The 16008-nt window shown below is 34.9% G+C and overlaps 1 protein-coding gene across 2 annotated transcripts in view; it reads right to left on the bottom strand.

Moving 5' to 3' along the window:
- The window catches only part of LOC119638681 (irregular chiasm C-roughest protein), a 292205-nt gene that overhangs the window by 100190 nt on the left and 176007 nt on the right, over positions 1-16008 (bottom strand). For both annotated transcript variants that reach the window (XM_038035622.1, XM_038035623.1), the window contains exon 8: positions 7308-7508. In XM_038035622.1, coding sequence (XP_037891550.1) covers positions 7308-7508 — 201 coding nt within the window. The remainder of the gene's footprint in view (positions 1-7307; positions 7509-16008) is intronic.

Genomic DNA, 16008 nt, shown 5'->3' with positions numbered 1-16008 from the left:
ATTCATAACTAAGAATAAGGTCAACCGACAATTGTCACAACTTATTTTTAATCCAGAGAAGAATAAGGCCTTTAAGCTTTCGATCAAGCTTAAGGTATATTTTTATGTTCTTTTAAATCTACAGATTATTATTTGTGTTAATTTGAAGCACTTAAACAATCTTAGAGAAGTCGGGGCAGTTCAATATCCCTAATCAATGTTTAACTTCCCAGAATTAGACATTTCTACTCATTCCGAAGTTTCTTTGGATGATCCGGTAAGCTGGTGGCAATAAAATTCATAGCACTTTACGGAGTGCTACAACGTGCCGTATAACTAGCCCGAATTTGAGTTAAAACAATACTCGGTCATCACCGAATCTTTTCTTCCCATCATCGCTATTCTAAAAAAGGCAAAAATAGCAAAAGAACTAAATGTCCGAGGTCTATAACATGGAGGGGACAGAACCGATTTTTTCTATTAATCGAAATAAATGCTTTTTTAGGCGATATCTTCATTTTTGCTAACGGGAGAATGTGGAAGAAGTTGTATACCCTCCGGAGCTTTTGAAGCATGCTTTTGCGAGTTATAAAGATATTGGATATAAAAAAATGTATATTATTGGTAGACGTCGTCAATTTTTTCCATTTCTCGAGACGCACTACAGAATGGGTTCAAATATTTGTACATTTATCTGCTATAGTTTATGAGTAATGATCAAAAAGACAATTTTTTATTCCTTTTGAAAAACGGAGGTATTCCAACTTAGTTATTCTAACGGAGTTATTCTAACGTAGTACTGTAGGCATGTCCATCGACCGATTTGCGTGCAATAACTTTCAATGTTTATGTCAAATTCAAAGTTGAAAGCGAGAAGTACGTTTCGAATGACCATTATATAGACGGACAGACAGCCAGATGATGAAACGTACATTTGCGCAGGTGGGCAGTTGAACATGCCTAAATCAATGCAGAATTTGATGCTGAGCGTCACTTTTCGATGATAGCTATAAAAATGGCTTTATATCGGCGTCTGTGTTGCTAGACAAGCACGTATGATTTTGTGGGAATATTTTTTATATCCTCCACCCTTTATGCTACAAAGCTATATTAGGTTTTTGCGAATGAATAAAGCACCCAGAATGACTTGAAACAGACACAACCTTTAATATATCGATTGATACAGGATCAGAAGGCTGCCTTCCTTGTCTTATTTTCTTGTTCTTAACCTAGAGGCGGCAAATTTTTGAGGTATTTTGATGAACTTTGGCGAACTTTGTGTTTTGGTCGAAGGATAAACTCTGCCGAAAATGGTTCGGATCGGTCCATTTATTTGAGCACTCCCTTGAGAATTATGTGGGGGCCGTGTCCCACTATAGTACTTTCAATTGATTACTACTTTTTACCATCCCTCCACAGTCCTAGAAGCATGAAAATGTCTCGGAATGCCGAACTATTCAATCTCACTCCCCTTCTCTGAACGTTTGTTAACAAAACACGTCGCTTTTGCCGCATCTATCAAACGCAAAATCGCACATTTTACACTTCGCGTGTCCATTTCAATTCGTGGTGTATGATAATATAACGCTTATTAATTGGGCTCACATCCATTGGGCTGCAACCATCACTTCCCTACTTCTTTCTTTTCTTCCCTTTCTTCGGAAAAAAAAACCAAATCCGTGATTAACATTAAAATCTTCATCTCTTACTTTTAGTTCAGCAGATACAACGGCACTTTTCGAATCTCTCTCAAATTAATATCTACCCGACTGTCGCCTGGGTCATAATGCGCTAACATATTTTTCTAAAGACATTTATTACTTCATCAGAGAAACTATAAATCAACAGATCCATAGCAGCAAGTCAGTTGGCGCACCTAGTAGCTCCGAACTGCAGGATTTGAAGCTGGAAATTTGAAGAAAAAATTTCTTTTAAATAATTTATATCCTCTAACACATTCTAGAAACTTTAAAGCATCTATTAAGGTAGCCAAAAAAAATTTTTTTTCAGAAAACTTTACAAGAAGGAAGAACCGCAAAAAATTTTACGAAAGCAGGCGATAGTTTTAACAATGACCTAATCTTGATGACTAAAAGGATAACATTAATTGGATATTGGATTAACGAAATTTGCGGTCTAATCTTGATGATTAAAAGGATAAAATTAATTGAATATTGGATTAACGAAATTTGCGAACGAAAACATAATAATCATTTGACACAACATTTCAAAAAACCATCACAATTGCATCTTTCTCATCAGTCTCAATCCCACTTTGATAATGCCACGCAAGTCCCTTTGATATGATTATAAGTTCGCTTCTGCCTCATTAAACGGAGGTGTTTTTCAAAAATACGTCCGAATATGGCAATTAAAAGTGTGTTTTTTTCTTTAGTTACAAGCCCGAATATCTTTGTGCGAATTTCGATATTTTTCAAAATTATTCGAAAATTTATTATTATTATTATTATTATAAACTTAGCCAGAGAATAAATTGTAAGACTAAAGTCTTAAAGCACTAGCATCTAAGGCTTTCGACTTTTTTATTAAAAACTCTACCGCACTTGAGATTTGAACCCACGACCATTGACTTGCTAGTCGATACTCTTGCCTACTCGGCCACTCAGGCGGATCGAAAATTTAATAAGTCGCTTTCGTCTTACATTTGGCCTGAAAAATAGCCTTTACTGTATGCGTGTAGAAAGAAAGAAAAGTAAATGCAAAATCAACTATTTGCTTATCAACAAAAGCGTTCGTATGCCTCGTAATGCGTGTGTATGTATATGTATTAAAATTTATTTTATTTATACTTCAGGGAGAAAGTCTTTCTCCTCCTGCTTATTTGCATGTTATTCTGTATGACAATGCATACGCAAGTGTATAGAGTAGGTTTACACTTAGTTATTTGATATCTGAATAGCTATTTGTTAAAACGATTATCGCTAAACAACTTTAAAAAGAAAAGCAAAAACTAACAAAACAAAAAAGCAGAGCACTTTCCCCCCGAGCAGCAATATGTTAAAAATGGTTAATGTTTATACATTCTATTTTTTGAGGTTTTAGTAAACATAACTTGTTGTCAAATATAGATTTATATAAATATAGATTAACACAATATTTATTGTTCATGAGCAATGATTTTAGACTTTTTGCGCATTTTTTATAAACTCGAATAAAAATAACGATATGCAAATTGTGTTTGTCTTTATGAGCGTACATATATTTTGTGAAACCTCTTTATGTACATGACTGGAGCATTAGAATGGGTACATTTGTTTCATCAAAACGTTTGAAACACTCGGACAGAAATTTCAACAAACACAAAATTTAAATATTTAAAATTAGTATTGAACTCTGGGCGACCTGCATGCCTCTGTCCATCCCCCTGCTCGCCGCTGCGTCTTTGCGTGTTAAAAATTATTTCGTTCACAAATATTGAGATATCGGTTTCAGCTTTGCCAACAAATTCTGTGTCTGTGTCTGTTTCTAAGGCCACTACGGATCAAATTGGCCAGAGGACGCAAAACAACACTGTTCTCAAAGGTAAGGAAGTGGATTTTTGCTCATTAGTCATAAATTAAGACTGATTAAATTTAATTAGAACACATACAACAATAGAGATTTCGTGGACAATTCTATAGCGCTTATAACCTAGAAAAACTCAACCACACCCAGGCCACCAAATATTTACTAAAGTTTAAATTTATATGAATTATACAATATTTTTTTAAATTTAGTTAAGGCTCATCATCGCTTTTTTAGAGAATAATAGATAACAAAAAGGATGAAAGAATTTGATTATTCTAAATAAAACATGTTAGTAACATTAATCTAAACATTAAAAACTCCTTAATTTTAGTCCACCAATAAAATCTTGCATAACAGTTTCACCCTACCGTAGTATTCCAAACGGGGGGCCATAGGCTTCTGGTATAAAACTTCAGAACTGCCTTTATAAAATACGTGTCCAGCCAAACGCATCTTCTATACCTAAGCACCTATTATAAACGAACTTTGTAACGTTCGGCCTTATTACGCCATTGCCATCTGTCAACTGTCATAAAATGCATCTTTGTGTTTGCTTGCCAGTGTATTTCTCACCTAATCTCAAATTTGCTATTTCGAAATAGCAGTGACAATTTAACTCTTCAATATCAATTTGGGACTAAAAAGGGATAGTTAGCTTATCAATATCGCAATTTAAAGAGTAAAAAAAAAGATGCCGAATTAAAAAAATGCAGCATATTAAAGGTACGTTATTAAGAGATTGTTTTAATATAACATTTCTTCCAGCAATGCCAGCAAAGAAAAAGCTATCAAGCTCCAATTCTGTGTGTAATCTAGTATCGGCGACATCTTCGTTAGTTCCCAGAAATTAGTGCGACAATTCATTTGTAGAATTTATATATCATCAGGTTCTCTCTTCTCTTTCGCTTTTCATTGAAAGCAATGGTCTTATGCCCACACTTTTACAAATTGGAATAAAAACTGAACGGTAAAAGATATAAACATAAACTTCTTTATTTTAGATATTGCTTCATGCCAATTTTTATTTAGAAATGACTTTATAGAAATAACCGCCACTAAGTTAATCCTGAAGAACCAATTCTTAGTGAGGTTTTGTGGTTTATAGGAGTTTATAATGCCCAAACATAAACTTAAAACAAAAAGTCCCAGCTCCCATAAGCAGCTTTGGAATTTACATGGTCGTCAAGCTTTTTTCGCAACAAATTGATGAAGCCCCAAAATGTGTGGCGTGTTGCAATATTTCTTTTTGCATCGTACAACTTGATATCATCTACTTCATGGCACAAAAAATGAGTAATGATATTTCTGTAGCGATTTCAATAGGGAATGAGAGCAATGTCACTTTTAAACTTACATTTTCGGCCTAAGTAACACACCCAAAAGTTACTTGTTAATTATGTTAATCGCACAAATATCTCGGAATACGATTACGAATAATCTTGTGAATAAAAACCCAATTTACAATATTTAGGATAATCAGTAACCTTGCATACATAACTTTTGAGGAGGACTATGATATTCTATCATATTTAAGTTTTTTGTAGACGTACTTGCCGAATTTGTTACTGGCTTCTATTTAGACAGAGAATGATTTCGAGTATTGTTCCCACACTGATAAACTCTAGTGCCGAGCCAGCCAATAAAACACTGTCAGCATACAAATGAGTATTACAATTGTGACAACGTGTAACGAAATTGTTTATGAAAATTCGAAACAAAGTTAGCTCTAACAAAACATGTGACCCAATCAGATACAAAGATTAAGCGAGAAAATATGTGTTGTAAAGAGAAGAAAGTACACCCCACAAGCGCGGAACAGTCACCCAAAAGCAATATATGAAGCCTTAAAGTGAAAACGTCACAACTACAACCATAATAGTAAAAATATTTAAAGCGAGACGAGAAATTTTGTAATTAAATTTCGGGCCTTACGTCGAAGAAACAGATATAAGACATACTGTTCATAGTAGCTAAGGATGAGTAGCGCTTTCCTGCGTACTGGTCGACGATGAAGAAATTATCAGTGGGCTGTTTCAGAATGTATGTGAGACGAAATATGTGAGACCAAGGGGAATTTGGAAAAGCCCACTCTAAAAGCTTGACACGTATGTTGCTGTATATAATAGCGGGGAGATGAACTATGCTTTGATGAGAAGCATAGATGTGCCGAAACTCTGACCTCCCAGCGGTGATCCCCGGGCAACGGCTTCGGCCGGCTAAGAAGAGTTTAAGGTTTTGGGCTGCTAACTCGGCGACGAGTTTCTGAAAGATGGTGGAGGGGTTGGCTGGAAGAAGAGCTCTTACTCAATAAGCTAGTTACTACCGAGGAAATATATTGAATGGTATTTAAGTACAATGAAGGTAGTAATCTAGCGAGTGCATGGTAGAGTGCATTAGACTAGTCTACCATGTTCAGTGCAATACCCGAGACCTATATATCTTGAAGAAAAGTAGTTCACTTGGGGCTGGCAACCAGGAAAGTATGGAGAATCCGAAGCAAGTACGGTTGTTTTTAACAACCGCCCAAAGTATGCCATAAGGCTTTGCAAAACAAACTGGGAGCCACGGGGGTCAGGAAGCTCGCCTCACAAAGCCACGTATGCCTGCGGGTATATGATGGACTTTGTCCTTAAGTCGTAATAAATAAATAAATTAATTATACTATTAATGCAAAAAGGAATTGACGGACGGCCTTCCCTTTGGCCGATTGATAGAAAATGTCTGGTAAATTAATTAATACATGCAAAAATGGAAAAGGGATATGACGAATAAGTTTTCCCCTTTTACCTATTTTTACTATTGAACACATGTCACGGATGCCTGCGGGTAATGGTGGTAATTGATCAACAGCACAGTGGAAGCCTTATGGCGGAAGCAGTCAGTTGATCAATTTGTGAGTCCTGACTGCTTGGGTGCGGCCCTTCGGGGAGTACTCGTGGTGGTTGTGGTTGGCGAGTTCCTAGCTAAAATGGAACAATTGAGTGCAGCTAGGCCTCGCCATTCACCAGAGTGGGGTTTATTGTTCCATACACAATAAACTGATCTGGACTCTGGTGCTGTTTAGGCCCCTACTCTGTGGGGATTGTCTAACTCGCCAGGGGGCGTAGTACGCTTAAAAGTGGCTTGGGCCACCGTGGGGTTAAGCCTTTCAGGCAGAAACCCACGTTAAACCCTTGCCACAAATTCTGTATATAATAGCATTGTATTTCCCGTAAACTAAACCGTTTGTCTAAAAAATTTGCACTTGCAAGTTAAGAGCTTTCTCCTGCCTTTTCTTAGTATTCGATAATTTGTGGGGCGACCCAATATTGATATTTGTTGAAACTACTTATTTAACGCGCGAGAGAAATTGTTACAAGCATTCACATTAACGCCCGTGCACATTCTGACATATTTAAAGTCTTGAAATTTCTTCCCAAATAAATTCATGGCGCTTTGGCGGTTATTTATTATACAATACTATGTATTGCCACAGACATCGTTAAATGCTAGTGTGGTTATTAGAGTTCATAATAAAGTACACACCAGCATTACATTCTACCTAAAGTGGAGTTTTGCTCTCTGTTTCTATCTCAATATATTTCTTTGTTATGCTTCTGCCATAAAATGGCATTGTAATGGCTTTCACATATGAACAATTTATGAAAACCACAACCAAGTATGAAAACCAAATATTTTATTAAACATATTTACTCGCAGCGAAGGTATTCAGTGCTCTCCTTCTCTCTACACTAAGCAGCAATAGATATGTGTGGGTTCATAAAATACAATAATAACAAAAACGAATAATATATACTTACAATACAATTCGATGGTTATATTGGTGGAGACATATTTCTTGTGAAAATTGCTCGCCTGGCACGTATAGACAGCATGCTGGTGTATTCGTGACAAATTCCGTACAACTAATTTACTATTTATGGTGCCATCGTACGTATAATCGACGATACTGTTCTGCAGTTGTCCATTCATAAGCCACGTTACCGTTGGCGGCGGTGAACCTGTGCGAGTACAACAAAAGTAAAAAAGAATATTTAAATTTTTACATATTAATTTTAATGCAATCGTAAAATATTTGCAAATCGAAATTTTTCCTCTAATAAACAAAACAAAAAGAAAATCAAAATAGGTGAACGATTATTTATTAGGTTGCCACGGTTTTACTTATTTTAGTTTTATTATTGTACCTTTATTCAGGTAAATAACAAATCGCATACTTATGCGGCATTTGAATAAATTTTGTTTCATATTTTTCATTCATATTATTATAATACAGTAAAATGGAGCAAATATAATTTATTTGCATCAGTTTGCCGCAATATGATAAATAATTTTCAACTTTTCAAATTTTTTTTTCTCTTAATAAAATTAATACCAGAAAATTATTCAAAATTCCAAAGCATTAACATTAAAATTCACTGCGTGCAAGCTAACTAATGATTAAAAGTTCGCGGCGTTTATAAGTTTTTGCAAATTATCATCGAACGTATGTCTTGATCCGCCGAATGTAGGATTTTAGAATAACTTGTTGTCTTTAAGGCTTTTTCCTTTAATGCATTCAATTTTTGTAAACTTGAAAGTAACAGAACGAATTAAATTTTTGCACAAGTAATCAGCGATCTTGAAGTCCATTGCCAGCACCGAAGCCTTCATGTTGATTGCAGCCGCATGCTTATCTTTATATTACCATTTTATCTCCTGTTGAAATTAAGCGTTGGAGAGGATTTTTATGTCTTACAACTTTAGATATATATTTTGTACTAGATTTTATTATAAGGTCGTTGATGTATAGAACAATTTTCAGATAGTTATAAGGATGCTTTCTCGGATGCTACGGAGCTCCTCTTACAGTTCGAAGAACTGCTCATAGCTTTCTTTGTATTTTTTGATACTTCAATCACGAGCTGTACTGGGTAGCTTTATACCAGAAGACCAATTGCGCTTTATAATTTTATAGCTCAGTTTGGAATTCTACCACGATTCATTGATTTTTTATTTGACTTGGGTTACCTTGGTCTCTATGTGATACTATCAAGCAAGACATCGATCTAAATGGATTTCACGCGTGTTGCTTTGGCAATTCCACATTAGAAATATCATACGGGCGCACATTTGCCTTATTAGAGTAAAAGTAAAATGAAAGCCTTTAGAGAGATTAATTTCGATCTTCCACTTGCCAGAAACTCTTCACGTATGTTGATGTCACTTTGTACGTACGACAAAGCTATCGTGGGATTATAGCGATTACTTAAAATAGCGTTATCATCAACACAAGTATGTGCTTGCGTTGGATGATTGCCATATCCGCTGTATATACTTAGAAAATACGCTTTTTTGTGGAACTCTGGTAAAGAGTTTTCTGGTCGTGAAAAAGAAATCTATGATGCGATCGGTAAGACCACTTTTGAGCAGCGCGCGTGCGCTTCTACGAAGATATCGCCTAATTTTTTCCAAAAGGGGCTTTGTGAAATACTTTATCGGAAGTCTGCAATATATCTGAAAAAAAGCTGACCAATATTCTTTATTTTTACAAGTTTTACGAATACCGGCTACAATTCGACGCACCTTTTCATTCTAGGAGATTACCTACGTTGATGGCAAGGGCCTGTTGGATTGGCTTCTAGATGTGTGGTAATATGCTTTAATATTATATTTGCAATAAACTTATTGGCCAACAGGAACTTACTAAAGTACAATCTCTATCTTTCGGTGTCATACTTAGGGAAGTATATTATAAAAATATTTATGATTAGCATTATAATCTCCAGCTACCTATTCTTGCAGTTGGTCTCTTGAACTCACAGCCCGTATGGAGAAGTGCAATTTTTGATGTACATAGGCAAGCCGTAGAAGCTTAAAGTTTTGTTTTAGCAGGTTGAAGCATAATGCAGTGTTTAGTATTCTTATGCAGTGAGATTGTTGAACATCCATTGGCTACCTCTCTACAGAGTTTTGAGGTATTATAGATTAAATTATCCTTTATATGATGTTAAAACGCATATCTTATATAAGCATTATATTTATTTACTGAGTCCAAGCTCACGTTGGCTAAAACCGTTCGCATTTCAAAGCAATTGTTTTTCAAAGGGATTTCTTAAAGATGCTTGCGCGTTTAGAGCTTCAGCATACGTAGGGAATTATGAAATGGTTTGCCCGAAGTTCTTGTTGCGTTAATAAGCCAGTGTTTGTCGAAGGCTGAAAAAGTGTTTTATTACCTTCCCTTGCAGAGCGTCAGAATAATGCACAGAAGAAGCATTAAGTTTGAGATCCAGCAATCAGGCGCTTTATAGTAAACGCGTAAAAATTTACAAAAATTTCAGAGTAAAATCCCTTAAGAATCAAGAGTGATTAGTTAAAGACAATATCAAAAAGTCTGATCGGAACTATATTATCCAAAGACTATAAGAGATAGATGTGAATATTTAAGTTTAGTAGTAAATAACAACAATCGGCCCAATAATATCGGAATGTAAGTAAAAATACTGCTGGTATACGCAAACGTCTTCCTTAACTCTAAGCGTCCCAAAATATTCAATAGAATCAAACTTTTGGACGACGCTGAAAAAAAGCATTTTTATAATTTTATAATTCGAAGATCAATAGCTGGTATAAGCTGTTGATCTTGCTCACAATTCTTAACAAATATCTCGGCTCCAACATCGATTTGAACTTTTTCCGTTAACGTTAAATATAGCCTTGTAAGCAGCCAAAGAAGTTTCTTGAGTGACTTCTATTGCGTCGAAATATTTGCAATGAAATGGTTCATTTAACCGTGGCCAAAGACACTCTTTCCAAACCATATAAGTACAGTGTTTGTTGAAAAACACTAAATAGCAATATTGTTAGATGTTTGCAAAAATATTGAGCATTTCTTCGCTTGGAAAAGGCATTTATTGAAAAAAAATTCGTGCAACGTATATAATTCAAAATGTTTTCTATCAAGTTCTACAATATTTTACAATATTTTTGGTAACATATATTGATTAGCCAGCGACAGTATAGTAGCTTCCATCCTTTCGTGAAAGTATTTCATCAAAATATTCAGGAACTTTGCGAAATCCATTAACCAACAGACAGACACAGCATACCCGTTAAAACGTACATTAAACTTCTAGTTTAAAAATTTTTAAACGATTCATCCAAGATTTTAAAAGCATGGTTCCGCAACGCTAATATATTAAAGAAATGTTCTTTTGGAAGAAGAAAACGACATGCTTCCAATTTTAATGTTTGATTAACATATTTAAAGTAATCATGAGCCATAAAAAAAGTTTTACGTTACTGCTAAACTGCAAGAGACAAAAGTGTAAGTGCAAAATATACTGCTGCCAACCATGAATAAAAAGAAAAATAATAAAAATTTAAAGACCCCTTCACTTAATTTCTACGCACCATCAACTTTTATGTGTGTTTTTCAACCAAATGGCTTTTTCTTTAGGCAAAAAGAGAAGCACGCTAAGTTAGGCATTGAAATCTGTAAGCAACAAAGAAATGCAATAGACATCAATGCAATTGGCTTAGAGAATTTAGTTTCTTTTTCTTCATTTCCAAACAATTCACTTCACTCCGAAGCTTAACGGACTCGCTGATAATATCTCTCTTAAAACCTACTGATTTTAATTTCCTCGACCTTTTTATGAGCCGTGAATAGATTTGTAAGTGTCCGTCCCACTAAATTATAAAATACAAATCAATAGTTGCAATTATTATTGCTAAAGGAGTTTTTAAATGACCTGATGATTCCCAAGAATCATCCTTCCGACAACATTTTCGCTTACACTTAATTGTTTAAGATTTATATTCCATCTTCCAACTTCATAATGTAGTCTCGAGAAAGAGAGAAGATTTGCAATATTCTTTACTTGTATGACGTTTATCGGGAGGCTTTCATTGATGACCGAGTATTTTCGACAACTGTAGGCGCCTTTCACAATTATCAATGGTATAGTTAAGCCGCCAAACCCTTTAATGTTTCTTTGCAATGAAGTGTGCTCCATATTCTTTCAAGCCGCTTATAAATTCTATATCATTTGTTTCATTCAACTAGCGATTGAAAATTTCATTACCGGAAAAAAATTTGATTTTATTGCACTCTACTTACGTATGAACATGCACACAACCGAGCAGGCTTAAAAGTGCAAACATACAACACATGTTACATGCTCGCAGTTCGTTAAATTTAACTACCAGTCTCTGCCAAATGTATATGTATATATGTACGTATAATATTAGATGTATCCATGTGTGCACAGAACATACAAGGATTTTAATTCTTCGAACACAACCACAAGAATGTAATTTTCCCCACAAGCAACGAAGAAGAAAACAGCTTAACATAAAATTCTACTTTTACTACTAATAACATCTCCACGCCGTACTCCTTTCAGTTAAATGTTTTGCTTAAGTTTTACACAATAAAGAATTTCTTCTTCATTCCTTTACTTCCTGTCGATTTTCTTTTGCACGATTCTTTTAAAATTCTCGCTTTAAAAATTTTGGTTATTTTCTTCATATATTTTACTACATTTTTTTCTCGGCTTTGATAAAATAGTAATAGAAGTAGCAGTAGTCGTAATACTTTGTTTTGTTAAGCAAGGTTTTCTTTTTGGTTTTCTTTACTGCGAACAAATCATTCGTTAAGTAAGTGAAGAACAGCTGTAGCAACAAAAGAAGAAGAAGAAGTAGAATCAACTTATCATTGGGGTTGTGTGTGGAAGTAATTTGTTTACAAAAACTCAAATCATTTTTTGCTGAAGTTGACTTCATTTGTGTTTAAAAAAGCTTAAGTGAAAGCGCAATGACTTACCAGCACGGCTGAAAAATTAAAACGGTAAGCAGCAGTACGATGAATTTTTGCTACGCGACATTTCTTTCAAGATGCATAAAACCTAGTTTCAAACTTAATCTGTGGGCTGAAATTAAAAATTTGTTTGACTTTAGTTTCAGTATTCCTTGCATATGACCGAGCTTTAGCAGCAGGTGAGCGATTGTTGAGTCTACACAGAGTTTTAAGTTGAACAAAAATATGAAGAATGTATATGTCATTAATTTTACACAGTATGTTTGCAGCTTGCTTGGGCTGAACTACGTGGCTTATAACAATTCCGGTTACATGGCTTTTTATAAGTCTGCTTTTCATTATCAATCACAAGTCAGGGGCAGCATTCGCAATTAACACGGAAAGCAAATATAAATATTAAATACGCACACGCACAAAAATTGAAAAGAAATCCAATAAATTTCGATCTTCGAGAGTACTGGGTGGGAGTCGTCGATTCCTTTCATTTTTATGAATCATTTTCATATCTGCTCGTGTTTACAAGCACTATTGTTCTTGAAAATAAAGATATTCTCAATTTATGTGATAGTGCAGGCGTGCCACTCGCTCAATTTGACCCCTTTGTAATGCCAACCTATAAGGAAGAACTTCTGAAGCTTGTGCTGATTTTAAGCGGACATTTTAACTTTCGCGAAAAGATAAATGTTTACTACAGACATGTTGAAATCGATTCAGAATCGACTCACGTTCGATTACTTGTGAATATTGCAAACGTTTCGACAATATGAATAGTATTCATCGCCTTCTCTTGGTGAATATGATAACGCTTTCCGCAAATGTCGAAACCACGTTTTCGATAAATGTCGCTACTGGTGGCGTAATAATTCTTTCACAGATGTCTTCTATAACTGACTAGTTTTACTCTGGCGTATCTCATTTAATTCATTTCCTTTAATTTTACATTTCTATAAACACCATCTAAGGATGGAGGCACATACATTTTGTCCAACCGCTGGCAACACAACACATTCTGAATCGATTTAAGCACATCCCTCCTTCCATTTGTCCGCTTATGTAATGTCCAACACAACAATGAATGTAAATTAAATTTTTTTATTTTTTTTATTTTTTCCTACGATAAAGGTGGTGAATATAAAAGATTCGGTCACATTCGAACATAATTTTCCATTCCAGATTTCTGCATTTTTAATAATAATTATTGCATGTAATGCATGTTTATTTCTGTTTTCTCTCTTTAATATACTTCCTGAAGCAACGTTGTCCCAATGGTTTACGCATGCAGCGATTGCAAGGCGGAAAAGAGTTACGTTTATAATATAATTTGGAGATTACGACGCTTACAAATTAAAAGCCAGGAGTGAAGAAACAAAAAGAATAAGAAAGAAAAGTATTCTATAAAATTTTAAAGACAAGCAAATAAGTCAAAAAAGAGCTTATGAAGGTAATCTCCTTATTAGTAGTGTACAAGAAAAACTCCCGAAGATTTTGTTTGAACATTTTAAGCAAAATCGTAGGCCTAAACTAATAACACTATTTCATATGCAGAATAAAAACAATTAAAAAATTTCTTTGACATGACTAGATCGGCGATAATGTTTATTGCTTTCGCGACATATAAAAAACTCGCGTCGCCACCACCAGCTGCTGCCAACTTAAACTACATCAGCTTAAAGAAAGAGCGGAAAATTTCCATATGCATGTAGGTTAATATAACAACTTAGCATATATCTCAGTACACATTTATATGCACATTCAAACGGACAAATGTTTACTTTTGAAACACTAATAAAACATTCTGAGAAACGAAGAGAATATATGGTCGTGTGCTTAAACACAACTGAAATATGCCGTTACTGTTATTGCATGCAAACAAATTTAAGGCAAATTTTTTCTTTGCCTCTTTCTTATTATTCCCATTACCGAAGCAAGAGGCGTGTACTGATTGTATCAAACCGGTTGCAACACCTAGACGAAACTCTCAGAGACCCGATAAAGTATACATATTCTTGACCAACATAAAAATCTGATTCAAATTTTTCTTAAATATTGGAAGCTCTTGCGCGCATGTTGGTTGTGAATTCGAACAAAATCGGTCGAAAAACAGGACCGACACACAGCACAATATAACCTAAGACTACCTCTGTTTTCAAAAACAAAATAAATTGGATTATTTACCCGTTATTATCGTTACTTTCAAACATATAAATAAGACCATAACCATAAAAATTTGGTATTTATATTCTGTGGATAATCTGGTACAAAAATGGGAAAAATCGGCCACTCCTTTCCCTTATTATAGAATATTAAAATTTCATTCTTTTATCAAAAAGTCTATGGTACTCCGAAAGAAGGTTTAGAGACCACACAAAGTAAACATGTTGTTCATCAATATCGAAAGTTGACGGGTATAAAATATTCGGCTGTGGCCGAATACAATTTTCTTACTTTTTTCCTCTGCCTTTTTACTAGGAAAAAGTTCCCCTGTTTACAACTAACAGCTCAATGTTCAATGTATGCCAAGTCAATTATTTGTTTATGCACAGTGACAACCGAGATGCCAAACAGTAAAATACAAACCAGGCTTGATATGGCCAACACATGCAACAATTTGGCTTTAATTAAAATTTCAATAATTCCCGCGATGTTGTGATGGTGTGACAGTGCAGCGTTTTTGGCTTACATGGGTGTTTCTGCACCCGTCAGTGTAATAATCGGGAATAGTTATGTGTTAACCACACGCATATCTTTACATTTAATTTATGATGTAAAGTTGAAATCCTTGAAAAATTGTTTAAAAACATTCATTTCTCGCGGAAAAAGGAAGTTCGCTAATCTTTTTGCCTCGTTTGTAACATTCGCAAGTAGGCAGAGGAGAGTTCATAAAATATCGTCCCATGTTATCTTATCATTTAAGAGTCGGTTGATACGCCCTTTTATATGCTGTTTAGTCAAAGCTTTTATTATTGGAACAGACGACAGAAATTAAGGACCAATATGCCTCTAGTAGTTTTGGTTTAAGAGCCTCTTAACTTACGTTAACCATTGAGTATGATTAAGAAATGAAATGATTTTTATCGGCAATTTGCAATTTATTGCAGATGGCGATCTGATCTTTGGCAATCGGTGTACCGCTGATAAAGTACATCGCGGCTCCGCTTTAGCGCATATGTTTTCGTATTTGTCTGAATGTTTTCTACCCCAGGCCGGATGATTTATTTTACGACCGTGATGCATAAAATGATGTCAAAACACTTAGTGTAAGCATAAGCACACAAACGTACTTTCATGTACATCTACATATATATTTGTTTAACTGTAAATTTTAAGCGTTCACATTTTGCAAAAGCACTTGTTTCCGTTTCCTTAAGAATATTTTCATATAAAACTTTTTTCCCTTAAGTCCAATAACTCACTTTATGCTTTTTCGAAGGTTTATAGTAAATACATTCTTTCTTTTTCGAAGCAGTTTTGCGTTTTCGTGGTTGTACATCAAATTTTATGTCTATTTCGTGCGTTAATGTGTTGGCATTGTTAAATGCTTAACACTTAGTTTAAACGTTTTATTGTTCTGAGAGGGGAAATCTACCGTGCACACATCAATTTACAACTCATATCCACCAACGCATTCACCCGTTCATCTCCAGTCCGTAAACGCACACACACACACACACACACACACACACACACACACACACACACAC

The sequence above is a fragment of the Glossina fuscipes genome, unplaced genomic scaffold (assembly GCF_014805625.2).
Source record: "Glossina fuscipes isolate IAEA_lab_2018 unplaced genomic scaffold, Yale_Gfus_2 107, whole genome shotgun sequence".
Lineage (NCBI taxonomy): Eukaryota > Metazoa > Arthropoda > Insecta > Diptera > Glossinidae > Glossina > Glossina fuscipes.
This window is presented reverse-complemented; position numbering and strand designations above follow the sequence as displayed.